The sequence below is a fragment of the Scyliorhinus torazame genome, chromosome 18 (genome assembly GCF_047496885.1).
Source record: "Scyliorhinus torazame isolate Kashiwa2021f chromosome 18, sScyTor2.1, whole genome shotgun sequence".
Classification (NCBI taxonomy): Eukaryota; Metazoa; Chordata; class Chondrichthyes; order Carcharhiniformes; family Scyliorhinidae; genus Scyliorhinus; species Scyliorhinus torazame.
This window is the reverse complement of record NC_092724.1, coordinates 41,390,179-41,411,539: the sequence shown is the minus strand read 5'-3', so window position 1 is coordinate 41,411,539 and position 21,361 is coordinate 41,390,179. Positions and strand designations below refer to the sequence as shown.

Sequence of the window (21,361 nt, the reverse complement as noted above, 5' to 3'; positions counted from 1 at the left end):
TTTCAATTTAGATATTTCTGCCATGTCTGAGTCCGTGATCTCAACACCTCAAGTGATCCTTCATGTCACATATAGGCGAACAAGTAATGTCTGATATTTTCTGAGCACTTGTTCTTCCGCTGCCTATTTCAAAGCTGGAAATAGGTTTCCTGCTGCATTGACTGGAAGAGTGGAGAACGGTAATGGAGAATTATGCCCAGAAACCAGCAAATAAACATGCTCTTCTATGTGATTCTGTATCACTGGGTGATGTACACACCATCACGCAAACAATCGTCTCCTTTTCAGTAGGTTTTTGAGATCTTATTAATCTCACTATGTATACTAATTGATTAATCACCACTCTTACCATTCTCTTTCAGGATCAGCCACTTGGAGGCTGGAGACTGAAGAGGCAAATTGGAGAGGGAGAGGAAATAGTCTACAAGTTCACTCCTAAATACACTCTGAGGGCTGGGCAGGAAGTCAAGGTGAGTTGTACAGTACAATAAAATATACTTGAATAAAAGTAAAAATACTGTAGACACTGAAGATCTGAAATAATGGTTACAAAGAGTTCTATCGGACTCCACGTTAACCCTGTTTCCTTCTCTACATGCTGCTAAACAGATCAAACTTTTACAGCACTTTCTGTTTTTGATTTAAATCTACGCATGCGTACAGAATTGATTAATTGTAATTAATGATCTGAGATGGATTTCCAAAGTCAATCATAAATGAATTTTATGTTGAGGGAAACCAGCATATTTGAGAGTTTATACAGGATCTCTTGAATGCCAGCGTTTATATAAAAAAAAAAGATGCTTACCGTGTTTGTACAATAGTATTTCAATTGACATACTACTGAAACAAAATGAGAGCTTCCCCAAGGAAGGTGTCAAGGGGGCAATCCTGTGTTTGGAATTATATCTGGATTTGATCTGATATTGTTGTTATTTATTATAAAAGGGTCGTAATTGTAACAATGCTAAAGTGGCATTGTAACGGCATCCTTTTTGTATTGTATTGGAAGGATGAATGCTGGGGTTGATGTAAAAAAAACAATCAGAATTGGGGCTAGCCCACTGAAGTAGGGATTGGATGGGGGCGTTGTTATCCAGCTATACTTGCCACACTTTCCGGAAATTGTAGTGGTGCAGCATTGGGGAGCAAGTTGCACGCTCCATTGAATTTTGCGGTTCAGAGAGATAGTGAATGGAATCGTCACCAAACATGGGTAGGTTTAACTTGGGGAATATTTTTCAATGTAAAAGGACGGCTATGAAGGCGTGACTTGTTTCGGGAGGATAAAAATGATATTATTTAGTTTTAAACTAGTGCTAAAGTTCTGTCCTTAAAAGTGTGGGCAGAGGAAGTTATGTATTTATTTTCTCTGTCTAGATCTGGAGTGCAGATGCTGGTAAAGCCCATAGTCCCCCTACTGACCTTCTGTGGAAGAATCATAGCTGGGGCACTGGTGATGAGATTAAGACTGTCCTTGTGAACTCTGATGGAGAGGTAAGGCTTGCCTGCACTTTTAGTGACTAATTCTGAAACAGTCATGTGCTATATTTTACCCTATTGCAGTAAAATTGTGTTCTTTCTTTGAATTTGGTGTGAATAAAAGAGCATTTCAATTTGTCTTTGAAATGAACTTTAGACCCCATTTTCTTAGCATTAGAAAGGGTCATTATCTAACAAGTATGGATGGAGCTGAACACTGCAGTGAACAACCCCACCTCTGACCTTATGGTTAAGGGGAAGTAAATAGTTGAAGAAGCAACTGTGGTGGTTGGGTATAGGATGTCACCCAAAGGACCTCCTGCAGTGATGTCCTGGGCTGCACCATCTGACTCTGGTGAGCATTGATGGGCTTCTCCATCTGTTCGCCCTTTTTTGTTTTGGTCTCTTTTTTTTTTTGGAATGTTAAAATGAATTGGATGTTGTAGTAATGCCAGCTTTAGTTTGATTTTTGATCTGTTTTTGAAATATTAGATGTAATTTGTCAATTGTTGAATAGTACGTTGAGGCAATAAAAATGTATAACAATGAACGGTCTGCATCGGTCATGTAGTATTTGTTCGTCTCAGAATATTAGCTGTAGCCAGCTATTCTGTATTGCTGATAACTATTCAATTTATATGCAACTATTGTTATTCCATCTATTTCCTGAATACTGTTTGTTTTGTCAGTGTTGATCTGGGCTCGCAATGTCTATGGCAGTGCAGGGAATGAGAGCCTACTTGAATGCCTTGTTAACACGTGGTCAGGTTAAAAGCCATTTAGACATTGATTCAACAACAGGTGGTCTTCCCTTGGTGCAGCTGGTAGTGAATAATCACAATAGACTTTGACGTGTACACTAGTTAACACAAACAACAGAATTATTCCAAAATGCACTGATGTTTAAAAATTAATTATTTTGTAGGTTATTCAAATAACCAACTTGCATTTCCTTTTTGCACAGGAAATTGCAGTAAGAAATCTCCGAAAAACCTACCATGAAGATGTGGAGGAAGAAGCTGAGTTTGGAGAGGAAGATCTGTTCCACCAACAGGTAAAGTAAAAATTGTTTTAGTTCTAAAATAATCATCAGGTCAGGATGAAAGGTCATCGACTTGAAATGTAACTCTGTTTTTCTGTTTAGTGGCTGCCTGACCTAAGCATTTCCAGCATTTTCAGTTTTAATTTCAGATTTACAGAACCTACAATTTTTAAAATTTTGTCAACACAAGATAATCATTTATACACTTTCCAGAACACTGTTCCTAACTAGAAATATTTCTGAATAGTACTTAACCGTGAGTTTGCTTCTTTGCGGTCCATACATATACACACCAGTTGTGGGATTTAAGTATAAGTTTAGTTTGTGTAGTTATGTAATTAACAAACAAAAATGACAGTTTTTCAAAAGAAACTTGTTTTATTTCAGGGTGACCCAAGGACCACTTCCCGGCAATGTGCTGTCATGTGATCACCTTCAAAACTATTCATTCAGGAGAAAGAAAAATCTTTCTTTTATCCAGAGCCACTGAGAAATATTTTTGTACACTGTTTTTCTTTTAACATTTTGAAACCATTCTGGTTTAGTACTTTTACAACATTGTTTTATTTTGTAAAACCTGAGTTCTGATGGGGTATTTTCTAAGATCTTTGACGAAACACTTAAATGTGATGTTAAAAAAAGTGAGGTTATCGAAATTTTACATGGGGTGGCAATAAGAGGAGAAATGCTTTTGTAGTCATATGGCCTCCTTGTGTACAGATCTGGGTTCATTGTCCAGATTTGGCCTGGGAACTGCATCACGGGCTGTATTTATCAGAATTTGGTTATTCTGCAGTTTTTCAAACCCAAAGGGTTGTTGTAAAAACTCACCAAATTGGTGTTAACCTAGTACCCAAACCGAATTAGCATCATTAGGAGTATGAAACTCCTTCAAAACTGCAAGTGGAGTATTCTGTACTCCAATGCAGAAGTCTCAGGTGTTTTACAGAAATCATGACTTAAATTTTTTTTACTGTGATCCTGCCCATTTATTTGGCTGTTCTGTACAAATACTGTTGTACCAAAACTGGTGTACATCATGTGTAAGAATTTGTAATATGGAATGTGGACTGACTGCAATGCCCAAATGGTCACTGATCTGGAATTAAGAGCCCAAATTTATTTTAATTGTATGAATTGTGATCATGTGCATTTATTAAATGAAAACATAAATGTTGCATGAAAAACAGCAGAATACACCAAACATTTTTAATCATTCATCTTGCTACGTGCTGCATGTAATGTTCTGACACATTGCTGTCATTTCACAGCAAAGCCTGAACCTTGTTAGTGTTGTCAAAATTCCATTCTTATAATGTAACGTCTTATTTCAATCCCTTGTTTGATGCCATTGGGTAGGTACATTTACTGGCTGGTGTATTAATATTTGGATGATGGCTTATGGAAGTTTGATTTTTGTTCATTGCTTGATGGCTGGTTAGTACTTAGCTGACATCGATTTGTAATAGCTTGCTTGTTTCGTAGCTTACTAGATTGATCTACAGATAAAGGCAGTGAGGATTGGAAAATGTTTCACAGCACTGGGACAGATACTAAGCTTAATTTGACAAGATAATTTACCTAGCAATTGAGAAACCATCTCTGAAAACTCATGTTTGAACAAATCATGTAGCCAGTATACAACACAGAATATGATAGTATCCAAGATAAGAAAGATACTGTTAAACTAAAGTGTGTTTTTTAAAAATAGTACATCCTGTACAAAGCTGAAGCATTTTATTTCTTTGCAATAACTTGGAGGTTTTCAAAGCGTATGGCTACTTGTGAATTTTTAAGCAGTAAAACTGATGAGACCTGCAGTTAATCGTTGAATATGGCTTCTTTCACTGCCCCAGGTTATTTTCAATTTATGTATTTGATGGGGAGGGCAAAAAAAACATGTTATTTTTACTTTTAAAGATGAACAGTACTGTACCTGTACATTGTAGTGTATGGAGGGGTGGTGGGGAAGTAAGCCCTGGTCACACTAATGTTTTTTATCCGACATACCGTATGATTAATATATCAATTTATATATGGTTGAATTTTATGCTTATCGCTCATTTTATAAACTTTCAAAATTCTGTTTCTCAGACGATCCTTTTGGGCTGAATACAATTTGAATATAAATTAAATAGTATTCATTCTAAATACATGTAGCCAATAGTTCTAGTTTAAAAATGTTAGTAGAATTATCATAAATGTATGGTTATCTTGGTGAATTAGAATTGTTTGTGAAATATAGAATTTAAGTGCCCTCAAATTGCTGATACTATAGCCTGGGAAACAGAATTTAAAAAAAAAAACTTTTATGCTTTTATATTAAACTTATTTGAACCATAGTGGATGGTCTTAAAAAAAATCATGTGAACACTGTTTCTTAAATAAGGTCTAATTTACTGGTGAAAATACGCATTGCTGTGAGGATTTTACCTTTTTAAAGGGTTTCCTTGCAATGTTTCTGGCATTTCCCTTGTAAAATCAAACACTCTTTCCACTGATTAAAAGGAAACTGACAAAGCTCATGTGGAATTCAGTTTATATTAATTTGATGTTTTCATTCATTTTCGCAGATCCATTCCCTCCACCTCTGTGCACGGTAGCATAGTAGTAAAATTGCTAGATAGTAATCCAGAGGCTGCGACTAATACTCCAGAGACAGGAGTTTAAATGCCACCATAGAAGCTGGTGGAATTTTAAAGTAGTAAATCTGGAATAAATAGCTAGTCGTATTAATCATGAAATTATCAGATTGTCATAAATGCCCTTCAGGGATGGAAATTTGCTATCCTGGTCTGGTCTAAATGTGGTTTCAGACACATAGCAATATAATTGATTCTTAACTGCCATCTGAAATGACCAAACAAGCCACTTAGGGAAAATTGGGAATGGGCAGTATAACCTTGCAGGCGATACTCCCATCCCAAGAACTAATTACATCACTTTCAGTGACACAAAGTTATACTTTTAAAAAATCTGTAATCAAGTGGAATGTCTAAAATTTCCGTGGCAAAATGTTTCAGAAAAGCAAACGTTTCAAGATTCCAAGAGAACAATTATGCCTTTTCTTAAAAAAATGTTACTAGCCCTTTAAAATAAACATGCATAATTCAACTGCATTACTAATGTGTGTATTTTTGAGCAGTGAAAGATGATGTCAACAAAGAGCTACTTGTATGTCATTTACACTTGTGGTAAATGCACTTGTGTCCAGATTGTGTATAGCTGAAGGAGCAGCACCTTTAGTTTAGGTTAGTTTGATTTATAGATTATTGACCTACTAAGCATCGCTGTCAGCAATACCAGGACCTGTTGCTATCTCTAGAAATGGGCATAAATGTTCGAACTACCCTGAATGAGGAGTTACTCCAAAGAAAATGCAGGTGTGTCGAGCAAATATTCAATAGCATGTTAATTCTATCATAAATATCAGAGCAAGTGAAACTTGCCCTTGTAGTGTAAGTATTTACATGGTTGAACAAAAGTAACTTGAATTTGCATTTGATTTTTCTGTTGAATTTTGAATTGTCAAGTCTTCACACCTAATAAGCTAGTCTTATCACTCGAGGTGATTGCTAGATGGCAATGACATGCCAAAATATAAAACGTTCTGTGTCTGTAATTTGTAAACCTTTTATAACTGGAATTTTTTAATGAACATTCAATAAATGTGGTTTTGCATATTATGAAACTGGTCTGTTTTTCAAGCAAAACTGGCTGAGACATTTTGTGGCAGGATGATTGTGAAAGGTATTTGGAGATGATAAAGATACAAGGACAAAAATGAACACTATCCAACATCACTCGAGGATTCCAATTTTTTTTCATCTTTTTTTTCTTTTATAAATTTAGAGTACCAGATTCATTTTTTCAATTAAGGGGCAATTTAGCGTGGCCAATCCACCTACCCTGCACATCTTTGGGTTGTGGGGGCGAAACCCATGCAAACACTGGGAGAATGTGCAAACTCCACAAGGTCAGTGACCCAGAGCTGGGATCGAACCTGGAGCCTCGGCGCCATGAGGCAGCAATACAAGGATTCCAATTCTGGCTTTAATATGTAAATGGCAACATTTGTGAGAACGCAGTAGTTAAATTTGGTTCAGGGATAGTTCTCTTGCCAGAAACGTGATATCCAGGTTGATATTTCAGTGTCATGCTTTTATCAATTTAAGGATAGAGGTCCCAACATCCTGTTCAAAATTGATCCTTTGAACATAGACCTAAACATTCCTTCCCTCCACAGCCAATATCCATGTTTCTCCTTCTCCAAGCCACACCATCCTGACTTGGAACTATATTGTTGCTGGGTTAAATTCCTGGAGCGACCTTCCTAACAGCACTTTGGCTATAGCTGCACCAAATAGGCTGCAGCAGTTCAAAAAAATAATTTGACACTACCTTCTCGGTTAATTGGATGGGCAAAGTGCTGGCTTTACCAGTGACATCCAAGTTGCATGAATAAATATTCTAAAACTGATTTTGAGTGAGGAGGGAAAGAATTAAGTCATGGTTGAAAATAGTTTTTCTGGATGAGATGTGGGGCAGTAGTTTGAGTCAACTTTTTAATGGGGTTCAGATGAGTGGAAAAGATCGAACAGCATGGAATGAAGAGAATATCTAGAAATTGATTTTGAGGCGCGGACATTGAAATAAATAAGGGAGAGAAGAATAGAAGTGGTAATTTGTCATGGATGAGGAAAAGTGATAAAGAAATGGATGAAGGTTTTAATTTAGTGAGCAATGTTGCAGAGATGGAAGAAAACACACTTTGAAATCAGAATTTGAAGCAACAATCTATGGTGGGGAGGGCAGGGGTGTTCTGAAGGTTATTCCATTGTTTAACTGGGGGGGGGGGGAGCGTTGAAAGTGGAACTATTGGCTTATGACAATATTTATCTGGAACTCGAAAAGGACTTGCTTTCCAACTATGAGTCATTCAGTTGAGCATTATTGGCATCGGTGAGAAAAATTGGTTTGAGTTTAATTGATATAATTGACTGCCAACATGTAGTTGATGTATTGGAGGGGGTAAGGATACAGAACAGATGGGATTTGGGCGGGGGCGCTACTGTCAGTCTCTAGCAGTGTTCAACCTAAGCTGTTCAGTCCAAGGCAGAAATTGGATTAGGGCACATGTCGATCTGAGGAAATATATTCAAGTACCTTGGTATGAAATCAGGTTGAGGATGGAACAAAAAGTATAGATGATGGTTCTGAGAAGTGGGACACTGTCAGAGGGTAAAGAGATCCATAATCATGGGCCAAGAAAATAAAATTGAAGTCATTGAGGTCATTGAGGAGTTAAAAGAGAAGATGGATAGGTGTCATGGAAGAGGTAAGCTTAACTGGGAACGAAGTTGCAGATTATGCAGAAAAGAATGGTAAAGACAGGAACAATTGATAGTTGAGAAAAGAGCTATGCATATAACCTTGATTCTGGATGTGCAGGGGGTGGCACGGTGGCTAGCATTGTTGCCTCACTGCTGAGGGCCCGGGTTTGATCCCGACCCAGGTCACTGCCCATGTGGAGTTTGCACATTCTCCCCGTGTCTACGTGGGTCTCGTCCCCCACAACCCAAAAGATGTGCAGGGTAGGTGAATTGGCCACACTAAATTGCCCCTTAATTGGGAAAAGAAAAATTGGCTACTCTAAATTTAAAAAAAGATTCTGGATGTGCAGAAATAAATCTGTTTTCATCAAGTGGTGTCAGATGAGGATCAAGTGAAAGAACCGTGAAGATGGTTTTTGTTCTCCGGGAAGATTTGGATATGGGGAAAATGGCACTGTTGGGTCAAGAATTCCCAATGTTGGTCATAAAAGTACTCACTAGTTTGAAGCTTTGTCCTGCTTTGGGTCCAAGAAATCTGAAGCAATTGCCACATGCTTTAGTTTTTGTAACAGATTTTTTCAGTTATTGAATACCATTGTATAAAATCACATGCAGAGCGTTATATTTTTGATTGAGCAAGACACTTGGCCAACACCATTTTTTACATTTTAAGCATACGCTTCTCATAAGGGTTTTGCAATGGGCCAAATTCTTGTAATCCTGGTCACAATTCCATCCATCATATGTTTCTATATTATTTAAATGGCACTTATTTGTTTTTCCCATGTGAGGAAGAATTTGTTCAGTTAAGCTACAGAACTAACTTATTTTCAAAATGGTTAATTTTGAATACAAAATAATCCTATGCTTGTATACGGTTGCTTCAGATTCTTATTGTAGTTTTGTTGAAAATTGCTTTTTTTTAAAATGGAAAATTCATGGTTATGGCTTAATATTTCTGCAGATTAGAATAAATGCATGTCAAAACGTTTCTTTAATAACTGGAATTGTTACGACTGTTCAGATATTTCACCTGGCTCATTTATATGCAAATCCAGGAAGGGTTCTTTTGCCTCTACAGATTGCGAGACCCAGATGTATTGGGATAAATTCAAAATTTCAAACATTGTTGGCTTGAGATATTTCAGAACCAAAAGTTGGGTTTAAGCTTCATGCTTTCTAACTTTTCCCTCTCCTCCAACAAATTTATTTTATAAATTTACAGCGGGGCTGTAATTGTGAAAATGGGGGAATATCCATGAAGACTTTTTTAAAATTTGCTTTGAAATGCGACTTTCTGATGCAATCTTTCAGTCGCATTTGAAGAAATAACCTCTTCCCAAACCCCTTCCCCTTACTCATACCCTACTTTCCCACCCACACTCAGCCCTCCGCTTCCTCGTGTTTGCCTCTCTTCCCCATCCCATGCTTGATCGTGCCACCTTGCCGAGACTCTGCTTTGTGTCATTGCCCCTACTGTCACTGGCAACTGCAGCGTGTGCAATCAGGTGGGAGGACATTCAGGTTTTGGGGAAGCTACGGAGCATCGTTAGAATCATAGAATCATAGAATTTACAGTGCAGAAGGAGGCCATTCGGCCCATCAAGTCTGCACCGGCTCTTGGAAAGAGCACCCTACCCAAGGTCAACACCTCCACCCTATCCCCATAACCCAGTAATCCCACACAACACTAAGGGCAATTTTGGTCACTAAGGGCAATTTATCATGGCCAATCCACCTAACCTGCACATCTTTGGACTGTGGGAGGAAACCGGAGCACCCGGAGGAAACCCATGCACACACGGGGAGGAAGTGCAGACTCCGCACAGACAGTGACCCAAGCCGGAATCGAACCTGGGACCCTGGAGCTGTGAAGCAATTGTGCTAACCACTGTGCTACCGTGCTGCCCATTGGGAAGGTTACCTTGCTCTTTTTTTTTTTTTCCTCTTTTTTTATTTTGGTCCTGTAATCCCTGCATTTGCAAAGGGGGGTGCAATCTAGATGCCCCTTGTTTTGTTTGGAGAGGTGATCAGCTTTGTGGCAGGTGGATGGTTTGGTGTGGTGGTGGTTCGTATGGGTGAGGAACTATCCGTGTCCTGTTTTCCTTTTGTATTTTTGGATTATGGAATCCATGTTTACCTCCTATGAAGGTCCGAGCAGATCATGTATCAGACAGAGGACCGGATTCCTTATGATTCTACTTTGGGGTTAGCATCTCGAGATGCAGGCTTGGGTGTGGTTGGTTAATCCCTGAGTCAGTTGTCTTCAATATTCACGTGGCTGTGTGGGTAGTGGCGTGGTCACTTAATTGAGTAGATTAGGGCAGGAGTGACTGTACCTGGGTCTGGTGGAGGATATGTTGGATGATGGAGTGGGTTACCCTTCCCTTTGAATTGTCCCCCTTTGAGAGACTCCTGGTCCTCTCTCCTCTAGATGGGGTTCCACTGGTGAGGTAGTGGCCTGTGGAGTCTTGAGTGCTGTGGGATTGGTCTTGTTGGGAGTCTTTCTTCAGTTAAAGAATAGTTCCCAGTGGTCGTATATAGTGATTTCCAGATTGCACTCCTTGAGACCCTGTGGAAGCGGTGTTGTGTTTCTGGTGAGGCTACACTGTTTGCGTAGACCTTGTCTAGCATTCCTGGTATGCTTTTGCGAAAGTATACGGTACTAAACCTTGTCTAGCATTTCCATGACTAATCCTGGTGTTCCTCTTTTTGGCATTTCCTTTCCTTGGGTAGGAAGTGTGCTGATGCAGGCTCCAAATTGGTACGTGGTGTTTTTATGTTGGACAGTCAGCTCCGGAGGTCAATGAAGCTGGGCTCTCCCATTGTGTTGGTCAATAAACTATCATTCTGTGCCTGAGACCCCTCCAATTAGTTCATAGAAAAGAGAAAAACCACAGCATGTCTGTGAGATTTAAAACTTCTATTGCATTTTTAAAAATAAATTTAGAGTACCAATTCATTTTCTTTTTCCAATTTAAGGGGCAATTTAGCGTGGTCAATCCACCTACCCTGCACTTCTTTTGGATTGTGGGGGCAAAACGCTTGCAGACACACCGAATGTGCAAACTCCATGGATAGTGACCCAGAGCCGGGATCGAACCTGGGACCTCGGTGATGTGAGGCTGCAGTGCTAATCACTGTGCCACCATGCTGCCCCTGGATTTAGCTGTGATAGCAGTCTGCTTACACAAATATCAGTACTGAGGGCAGGGCCGTAAAAATTCTACATAGTTCTTCTACTTCCTCAAAATCCCATTTGGTGTTACAAACTTTTCTAGCTGACTGCTGCCCTCAAAGTTGTCATGCATTCTGATCACAATCTACATCCCTGTCCTGCTAAAGTTGAATGGGTCCCCATATCATGAAGAGGTTGCCATACTTGTATAGTTCAAATTTTATCCATTGAGTCACTACACTCTCTATTCTTTTTCATAACTTAAATGTTTACTTTGAAGGGGAAACAATGGAAAGTAGGTAGGCTGAACTAACATTTTATATTTTCACAGGTGGGCATTTCTGGCAAGGTCAACATCCTTAATTATCTGCAGGAATATGGTAAAAGCTCTTTAATGCAACTGAGTAGCTCTGCTTTTTCAGAGGGTTGCCAAGAGTCAACCACATTGCTGTGAACATGGGCCATACGGAATGTGAGAATATGATGTCAACAATTTAAGACTGATGTTGAGGAGGAATTTTCTCTTGAGGGTTGAGAATTTCTGGTATTCCAGATGGGAGAAATGGATAGATTTTGGGTATTAAGGATTGTATGATTGAATGGGGGATGATCAATGGCCAAATAGCCTACTGCAGCTCTGAATGAATCAGATACATTTTTATGACATCCAATAGTCCAGGTCTGTTTTACTCATCCCATAACCTGAAGAAAAAATCCACAGTCCTGTAATCTATTTGCAACAAGATAAATAACTTGTTTAAAACTTTCTTCAATATGAGATTCAATGTATTTACAAGACTCCAGACAGATATGGTTAACTCTTTCAAGAGGGTGGTTTACCATCTCATTCCCAAAGATAATTGGGGATGGACAATGAATGTTGGCCGTGCCAACAATGCCAATGTCTTGGGAGTAAATTTAAAGGTAGTTGACTCTCCCTGCTAACCATTTTCATTAAATCACAAAAAAAATTAAAAAAAAAAGAATTTCTGAGGGTCATGTATCTTTGGACTGCATTATCCCAGAGAGCAATCTTCATGTCTTCAAAGCCATCTTTAAAAATAAGATGGGGCAGTGCCTTGAACAATGAGGGGCATGGAAAGTGGAATTAAGCCAGCAGACTCGAGAAGCAGTCTGGCCCAAATAATTTTTTTTTCAATCTACAGATACAAGTGACTCAACTGAAAATTTGAACTCCTTACGATGAGGTTCCAAGCCAACTAGAGAACGGAAAGCCAGAAATTTCAGAACAGATGTTAGAACGTGCATGTTATTTTGTAGTATTTGGTCACAACCTTTAGCTGAACACCTGCATAATCAATTAGAACATAAGAACCAGGAGTAGGCCATCTGGCCCCTCGAGCCTGCTCCACCATTTAATGAGATCATGGCTGATGTTTTGTGGACTCTGCTCCACTTTCCGGCCCGAACACCATAAACCCTTAATCCCTTTATTCTTCAAAAAACCATCTATCTTTATCTTAAAAACATTTAGTGAAGGAGCCTCAACTGCTTCACTGGGCAAGGAATTCCATAGATTCACAACCCTTTGGGTGAAAAAGTTCCTCTTACACTCCGTCCTAAATCTACCTCCCCTTATTTTGAGGCTATGCCCCCTAGTTCTGCTTTTACCCGCCAGTGGAAACCACATGCCCGCATCTATTCTATCTATTCCCTTCATAATTTTATATGTTTCTATAAACCCCCCCCCGCATCGTTCTAAATTCCAATGAGTACAGTCCCAGTCTATTCAACCTCTCCTCGTAATCCAACCCCTTCATTCTGGGATTAACCTAATGAATCTCCTCTGCACACCCTCCAGCGCCAGTATGTCCTTTCTCAGGTAAGGAGACCAATACTGAACACAATACTCCAGGTGTGGCCTCACTAACACCTTATACAATTGCAGCATAACCTCCCTAGTCTTAAACTCCATCCCTCTAGCAATGAAGGACAAAACTCCATTTGCCTTTTTTTTTTAAACAAATAATTGTATTGAGGTAATTTTTTGGCATTGTAAACAGTTACAGCTAACAGATGTGCAAACATCAATATAAAACCACTACAATCAAACCATACTGCACATGCCTGTCCTCTCCCCTAGACACTACCCGCCTATTTATGCCACCTAATCTCCCGGCCCCCCTGCTGACGTTCACTCCCGCGAAGAAGTCGATGAATGGTTGCCACCTTCAGGCGAACCCCAGTACAGATCCTCTCAAGGCGAACTTAATTTTTTCCATACCCAGAAAACTTGACATGTCCGAAAGCCATAGTTCGGTCTTCGGGGGTTTTGAGTCCCTCCATGCCAGCAGTATCCGCCGCCGGGCTATTAGGGAAGCAAAGGCCAGAACATCTGCCTCTTTCCCCTGGACTCCCTGGTCTTCTGAAACCCTGAAAATTGCCACCTCTGGACTCATCACCACCCTTGTTTTCAGCACCCGGGGCATGACCCCTGCAAATCCCTCCCAGTAGCCCTAAGCTTAGGACATGCCCAAAACATGTGAACATGGTTCGCTGGTCCTCCCGCGCATCTAGCGCACTTGTCCTCTACCCGAAAGAAATTGCTCATCCGAGCTACTGTCATGTGGGCCCAGTGAACGACCTTAAATTGAATCAGGCCGAGCCTGGCACATGTTGCGGTTGAATTTACCCTACTCAGAGCTTCCGCCTACAGTCCATCCTCCATCTCTCCGCCGAGCTCCTCCCATTTGAGTTTCAGTTCCTCCGTCTGGGACTCTTCCCCTTCATGAGCACCTTGTAGATATCCGAGACTCGACCCTCTCCTCCTTCTCCTCTAGAGACTATTCTGTCCTGGATCCCTATTGGCAGGAGGCGTGGGAAGGATGGGACCTGTCTTCGTACAAAGTCCCGCATCTGTAAGTACCTAAAGTCATTTCCCCCTAACAGCCCAAATTTCTCCTCCAAGCCCCTCAAACTCGCAAAGCTCCTCTCCAGGAACATATCGCCCACCGCCATGTTCAAAATCCTCCATCCATGTTCCCGGGGGAAATCGATGGTTATCACATATTGGAGCCCAAACAGACCCTCCCCCTCCACTGGCCCCATAGCCGCAGGGCCGCCCCCACTACCGGGCTGGTGGAGTACCTGGCCGGCGACCGCGGTAGGGGAGCCGTGACCAGGGCTGCCAAACTGGTGCCCCTGCACGAAGCTGCCTCCACTCGCTCCCAGATAGACCCCGTACCCACCATCCACTTCCTTATCATGGCTATGTTAGCCACCCAGTAGTAATTGATCAGACTGCAATGCCAGTCCCCCTCGCTGCGGCTCCTTTCAAGCATCGCCGCCTTTACCCACGGGGACTTTCCCGCCCAGACAAAGCTCATGATGATTTTGCCAGTCCTTTTAAAGAAGGACCGTGGGATAAAGATCGGGAGGCACTGGAAGATGAACAGAAAGCTAGGGAGGATTGTCATCTTTACAGTCTGCACCCTCGCCGCCAGTGACAGCGGGAGTGCATCCCATCTCCGAAACTCCCTCTTCATTTGTTCCACCACCCTAGTCAAATTTAACTTCTGCACCCTGCCCCAGTGTCGTGCCACCTGTATCCCCAAGTACCGGAAACTTTCCTCCACCAGCCTAAATGGCAGCTCCTTCAGTCTATTCTCCTGGCCCCTTGCCTGCACCACAAACATCTCACTCATTTAATTTGTACCCTGAAAACTGGCCGAACTTTCTCAATGTTTCCAGTATATTTTCCATCCCGGCCAGTGGGTCCGACACGTACAGGAGCAGGTCGTCCACATAGAGAGATACCCTACGCTCTACCCCCAAGTCATTCCCTTCCACCCCATCGCAGCTCTCAACGGCTCTATGGCCAGCGCGAACAGCAACGGGGAGAGTGGGCACCCCTGGTCCCGCGGTGTAGTCCGAAATAATCTGACGTCTTGTTTGTCCTCACGCTAACTTTTGGGGCCTGGTACAATAGTCTGACCCAATTAACCAGTCCCTCCACTAACCCAAACCGTCCAAGCACCTCCCACAAATAGCCCCACTCCACCCGGTCGAAGGCCTTCTCAGCGTCCATTGCCACCACTACCTCCACCTCCTTGCCCATCATGATCACAATTAATCTTCTCAAGTTAGCTGTCAGCTGCCTGCCTTTCACAAACCCTGTCTGATCGTCCCCAATCACCTCCGGTACGCAGTCCTCAATTCTAATCGCCAGGACCTTGGTATCCACATTGATCAGGGAGATTGGCCTGTATGACCCACAGGATTCCTGGTCCTTGTCCCGCTTTAGTATCAGCGAGATGGTGGCTTGCGACATAGTCGGTGGCAGGGTCCCTCTGTCCCTTGCCTCATTAAAAACCCTTGTCAGGACCGGTCCCACTATCTCCGAGAACGTCTTGTAAAGCTCTACTGGGTATCCATCCGGTCCTGGGGCTTTCCCCGACTGCATGGCCTTTAGGCTCCCCAATACCTTCTCCACTCTATAATCGGGGCCCCAGCCCGTCCACTAGTCCCCTGCCTACTTTTGGGAAGGTTAGTCCTACAGGAACCTTTTCATCTCCTCCAGCTCTTCCGGGGGTTCTGAAGTGTACAGCTTACTATAGAAGTCCCGAAATACCTTATTCAGTCCTGCCGAGTCCTCCACTCTGCTCCCCTCCCCATCAACCACTCTACTTATTTCCCTGGCTGCCTCCCTCTTCCTGAGTTGCTGCGCTAGCAATCTGCTGGCCTTCTCCCCATGCTCATACACCACTCCCCTCGCCTTCCTAAGTTCCACGGCCCTACTCGCGGATAGCACCCCCAGTTCCGCCTGCAATCTCCGTCTCTCCCTGAGTAGGTCCTCCCCCGGGGCCCCGCATGCTCCTCGTCTATCCGGTGAATTTCCCTAACCAATCTGTCCATTTCTGCTCTGTCCACCCTGACCCCGTGAGCCTGAATTGAGATCGGCTCCCCCCTCTACTGCCTTCAGTGCCTCCCACAGGGTCGCTGCTGAAACCTCCCCCGTATCGTTCACCTGCAAGTAATTTTGCATACACTTCCGAAGTCTCTCACATATCCCCTCTCTGACAACAGTCCTACGTCTAACCCCCATTGCAGGCGTTGGTAATTCCCCCCCCCCCCCGGCGACCTGCAGGTCCACCCAGTGCGGGGCATGGTCCGAGATAGTGATTGCCGAGTATTCCGTATTCTTTACCTCCCCTACACAGTCCCTGCTCAAGATGAAAAAATCAGACTTCTGGTTGCGGCGATGCGGAACTAAGCCGCACGTTTCGGCAGCTCCCGCGATTATGGACTTTTGGGCTCTCCAGAGGAGCCCCACCGGGAATTTTTTGAAGACGTCCCGTGTGTGAAGGTGAGAGAAAGGTCCCCCATCACTGTATATGGAACGGACAAGAAGTGGAACGGCTAAAAAAGCGGCGTTGGAGCAGCGAGGGATGAAAAACAAGATGGCGGCGACCGGAGATAAAGTGGAATGTGGGCCGGAGCTGCAAGAGTTTATCAAGCACTGTTTTGAGGAGATGCGGAAAGAGATGCTGGCGCCTATGCTGTCGGTGATCAAAGGACTAGGGATGACCCAGAAGGCCCACGAGGTAAAGATCCAGGAGGTGCAGAAAAAAGTTGACGAGAACGAGGATGAGATCTTGGGCCTGGCGGTTAAGTTGGAGAGGCACGAGGCGCTGCACAAAAGGTGGGCGTAAAGATTTGAAGACCTGTAGAACAGGTCGAGGAGAAAGAATCTTCAGATCCTGGGTCTCCCTGAACGAGTGGAGGGGGCCGGGGCATATGCGAGCACGATGCTTGAGTCGCTGATGGGTGCGGAGGCCCCTCCGAGGCCTCTGGAGCTGGATGGGGCACATCGGGTGCTGGCGAGGAGGCCCAAGGCCAACGAGCCGCCAAGGGCGATTGTGGTGAGGTTTCACGGACAGAGAGAGGGTCTTGAGATGGGCCAAGAAAGAGCGGAGCAGCAGCTTGGAGAATGCAGAGATCCGAATCTATCCTGACTGGAGCACGGAGGTGGCAAAGAGAGCGGGTTTCAACCAGGCCAAGGCGGTGCTGCATTGGAAGGGAGTGAGATTCGGAATGCTGCAGCCAGTGCGATTGTGGGTCACGTTCCAGGATCAACATCACTACTTTGAAACGCCTGAGGAGGCTTGGACCTTTTATCCAAACTGAAAAGTTGGACTCAAACTGAGGGTTTGTGGGGGGGGGGGGGGGGGGGGATGTTGGATGTTTGTTGTACACAGGGTTTTAATCACACGCAGGAAATTTCCACGGGTTGGGTGATGGATGGGGATGGGGAAAGGGATCGGGTGAGAAGACTGCGAGAAGGTGGGCGCCGGTGCTGGAGGGAGGGGAGGCTCGGGGATGGGGGAAATGAGATAAGGCCGCGACAGGAGCTGTGCCAGAGGGGGCGGGGCAGGCTCAGGAAAGCGCGGGCTTTTTCCTGCGCTAGGGAAGGACGGCGGGGGGGGGGGGGGGGGGGGGAGGAAAGAGTGGAGGAGCGCACACGGATTGTTGGGGAGGGGAGATTCCCACACCGGGGGGGGGGGTGTCAATGGGACGGCGGGGGAAGCCGGGGTCAGCTGACCTACGGGAGTGTTATGGGGGGGGGAGCAAAAGAGCTAGACTGGTCCAACGGGGGGGGGGGGGGGGGGAAATAGGGTTGCTGCTGCACTGGCCGAGGGGGAATTGGACACAGAAGAGGTGGTCGGGGCGGTTGTCCCCCGTCTGGGGGACTGGCCTAGAAAAGGTGATGGCTAGTCGGGGGGGGGGGGGGGGGGGGGGGGGGCGAGTCCGGCTGATAACGTGCAATGTGGGGCCTGAATGGGCTGGTAAAGAGGGCCCGCGTGTTCGCGCACTTAAAGGGACTGAAGGCAGACGTGATTATGCTCCAGGAGACACATTTGAAGGTGGCAGACCAGGTCAGGTTAAGAAAGGGATGGGTAGGACAGGTATTCCATTCGGGGCTGGATGCGAAGAACAGAGGGGTGGCAATATTGGTGGGGAAGCGGGTGTCGTTTGAGGCCAAGAATATTGTAGTGGACAATGGAGGTCAATACGTGATGGTGAGCGGTAGGCTGCAGGGGTATATGTGGTATTGGTAAATGTATACGCCCCGAACTGGGACGATGCTGGATTCATGAAGCGCATGTTGGGGCGCATTCCGGACCTGGAGGTAGGAAGCTTGATAATGGATGGGGATTTCAACATGGGTGTTGGACCCAGCACTGGATCGCTCCAGATCCAGGACCGGAAAGAGGCCGGCTGCGGCCAAGGTGCTTAGGGGCTTTATGGACCAGATGGGGGGAGTGGATCTGTGGAGGTTTGCCAGGCTGCAGACCAGGGAATTTTTTTTCTCCCACGTGCACAAAGCCTACTCCCGGATAGATTTTTCTGTTCTGGGCAGGGCGCTGATCCTGAAAGTGGAGGGAACGGAGTATTCGGCCATAGCCATTTCAGATCACGCCCCGCACTGGGTGGAACTGGAGTTGGGAGAGGAGAGGGACCAACGCCCGTTGTGGCGGTTGGATGTGGGACTGCTGGCAGATGAGGTGGTGTGCGGGAGGGTGAGGGGGTGCATTGAAAGGTACTTGGAGGCCAACGGGGAGGTGCAGGTGGGGGTAGTATGGGAGGCGCTGAAGGCGGTGGGCAGGGGAGAGTTAATCTCCATCAGGGCTCATAGGGAGAAAAGAGAGGGCAGGGAAAGGGAGAGGTTAGGGGGGGAGATTTTAAGAGTGGACAGGAGATACGCAGAGGCGCATGAAATGAAATGAAGAGGGACTACTTGGGGAAAGGGCAATCTCCAGACGGAGTTCGACCTGTTGACCACAGGGAAGGCAGAGGCACAGTGGAGGAAAGCGCTGGGGGCGACGTATGAGTATGGGGAGAAGGCGAGCCGGATGCCTGCACACCAGCTCCGTAAGAGGATGGCAGCGAGGGTGATAGGTGGAGTCAAGGATGGAAAAGGAGCTACAGTGCGGAGTGTGATGAAAGTAAACGAGGCATTCAAGGCCTTCTATGAGGAGCTGTACAGATCCCAGCCCCCTGCGGGGGAAGAAGGGATGCGACGATTCTTGGACCAACTGAGGTTCCCGAGGGTGGAGGAGCAGGAGGTGGCTGGTTTGGGGGCACCAATTGGGTTGGAGGAGCTGATTGAAGTTCTGGGGAGTATGCAGGCAGGGAAGGCTCCGGGACCGGATGGGTTCCCGGTTGAGTTCTATAGGAAGTACGTAGACCTATTAGCCCCGTTGCTGGTGAGGACTTTTAATGAGGCAAGGGAGGGAGGGACCCTGCCCCCGACAATGTCTGAGGCTACGATCTGTTTGATCCTGAAGCGGGATAAGGACACACTGTAATGTGGGTCGTACAGGCCGATCACGCTCCTCAACGTGGATGCTAAGTTGCTGGCAAAAGTGCTGGCTACGAGGATCGAGGACTGTGTCCCGGGGGTGATTCACTAGGACCAGACGGGATTTGTAAAGGGCAGGCAGCTAAACACCAATGTGCGGCGGCTCCTAAACGTGATAATGATGCCATCGGTGGCGGGAGAGGTGGAGAGTGGCGGCTATGGACGCGGAGAAGGCCTTTGACCGAGTAGAGTGGGAGTACCTCTGGAAGTGCTGCGGAGGTTTGGGTTCGGGGGAGGGTTTATTAGCTGGGCTAAGCTCCTATAGAGCCCCGGTGGCGAGTGTGGTTACGAATCGGCGGAGGTCGGAGTATTTTCGGCTGTATCGAGGGACGAGGCGGGGTGCCCCCTGTCGTTTGCATTAGCAATTGAACCCTTGGCCATGTCATTAAGGGAGTCTAGGAAATGTAGAGGGGTGGTCCGAGGGGGAGAGGAGCATCGAGTGTCGCTTTACGCAGACGACCTGTTGTTGTATGTGGCGGATCCAGTGAAGGGGATGGTGGAGGTCATGCAGACTTTAAGGGAGTTTGGGGATTTTTCGGGCTATAAGCTCAATGTAGGGAAGAGTGAGCTCTTTGTAGTACAGTTAGGAGACCAGGAAAGGGGGATAGACGATCTACCGTTGAAGAGGGTGGAAAGGAGCTTTCGGTACTTGGGGATCCAAATAGCTAGGAGTTAGGGGGCTCTACATAAACTTAATTTGACGAGGCTGGTGGAGCAGATGGAGGAGGACTTCAAACGATGGGACATGTTGCCGCTCTCGCTAGCGGGTAGAGTGCAGTCGGTCAAAATGGTGGTCCTCCCGAGGTTTCATTTTGTGTTCCAGTGCCTTCCAATCGTGATCACCAAGGCCTTTATTAAGAGGGTAGGCAGGAGCATTATGGGGTTTGTGTGGGCGAATAAGACCCCGAGGGTAAGGAGGGGGGTTCTGGAGCGCAGTAGGGACAGAGGAGGGTTGGCGTTGCCGAATCTGGGTGGCTACTACTGGGCAGCCAATGTGGCGATGATCCGTAAGTGGGTGCTGGAGGGAGAGGGGGCGGCATTGAAGAGGTTGGAGATGGCGCCCTGCAAAGGAACGAGCCTGGGGGCGCTGGTGACTGCACCGCTGCCGCTCTCGCCGACAAGGTACACCACGAGTCCAGTGGTGGCAGCAACGCTAAAGATCTGGGGCCAGTGGAGACGGCACAGGGGTGCAATGGGAGCCTCGGTGTGGTCCCCGATCAGGGGTAACCATCGGTTTGTCCCAGGGAGGATGGACGGGGGGTTTCAGAGCTGGTATCGGGCAGGGATTAGAAGAATGGGGGACCTGTTCATTGATGGGACGTTTGCGAGCCTAGGGGCACTGGAGGAGAAGTTTGGGCTACCCCCAGGAAATGCCTTTAGATATATGCAGGTGAGGGCTTTTGTGAGGAAATTCCCGTTGCTCCCGGCACAGGAAATTCAAGACAGGGTGATCTCGGGTGTATGGGTCGGAGAGGGCAAGGTGTCGGCGATATACCTGGAGAGGGGGAGGCGTTGGTAGAGGAGCTGAAGGGTAAATGGGAGGAGTTGGGGGAGGAGATTGAGGAGGGGCTTTGTGTGCCAGGCTTGGCCTGATACAATTTAAGGTGGTCCATAGAGCGCATATGACGGGGGCGAGGCTGAGTAGGTTCTTTAGGGTGGAGGACAGATGTGGGAGGTGCTCAGGAAGTCTGGCGAACCATGTCCATATGTTTTGGTCATGCCCGGCACTGGAGGGGTTCTGGAGTGGAGTGGCGGGAACAGTATCTACGGTGGTGAAAATCCGGGTCAAGCCAAGCTGGGGACTAGCACTATTTGGAGTAGTGGACGAGCCGGGAGTGCAGGAGGCGAAAGAGGCCGGCATTCTGGCCTTTGCGTCCCTAGTAGCCCGGCGAAGGATCTTGCTGATGTGGAAGGAGGTGAAGCCCCCCCAGCGTGGAGGCCTG

General features: G+C 45.7%; 1 protein-coding gene across 1 annotated transcript in view; it reads left to right on the top strand.

Moving 5' to 3' along the window:
- The window catches only part of lmnb2 (lamin B2), a 46,664-nt gene extending 40,449 nt beyond the window's left edge, over positions 1–6,215 (top strand). The window contains exons 8-11 of the mRNA XM_072482661.1: positions 363–470; positions 1,381–1,497; positions 2,447–2,536; positions 2,912–6,215. Of these exons, the coding sequence (XP_072338762.1) occupies positions 363–470; positions 1,381–1,497; positions 2,447–2,536; positions 2,912–2,953 (357 nt within the window). The 3' untranslated portion in view covers positions 2,954–6,215. The remainder of the gene's footprint in view (positions 1–362; positions 471–1,380; positions 1,498–2,446; positions 2,537–2,911) is intronic.
- Positions 6,216–21,361: the final 15,146 nt, after the last annotated feature.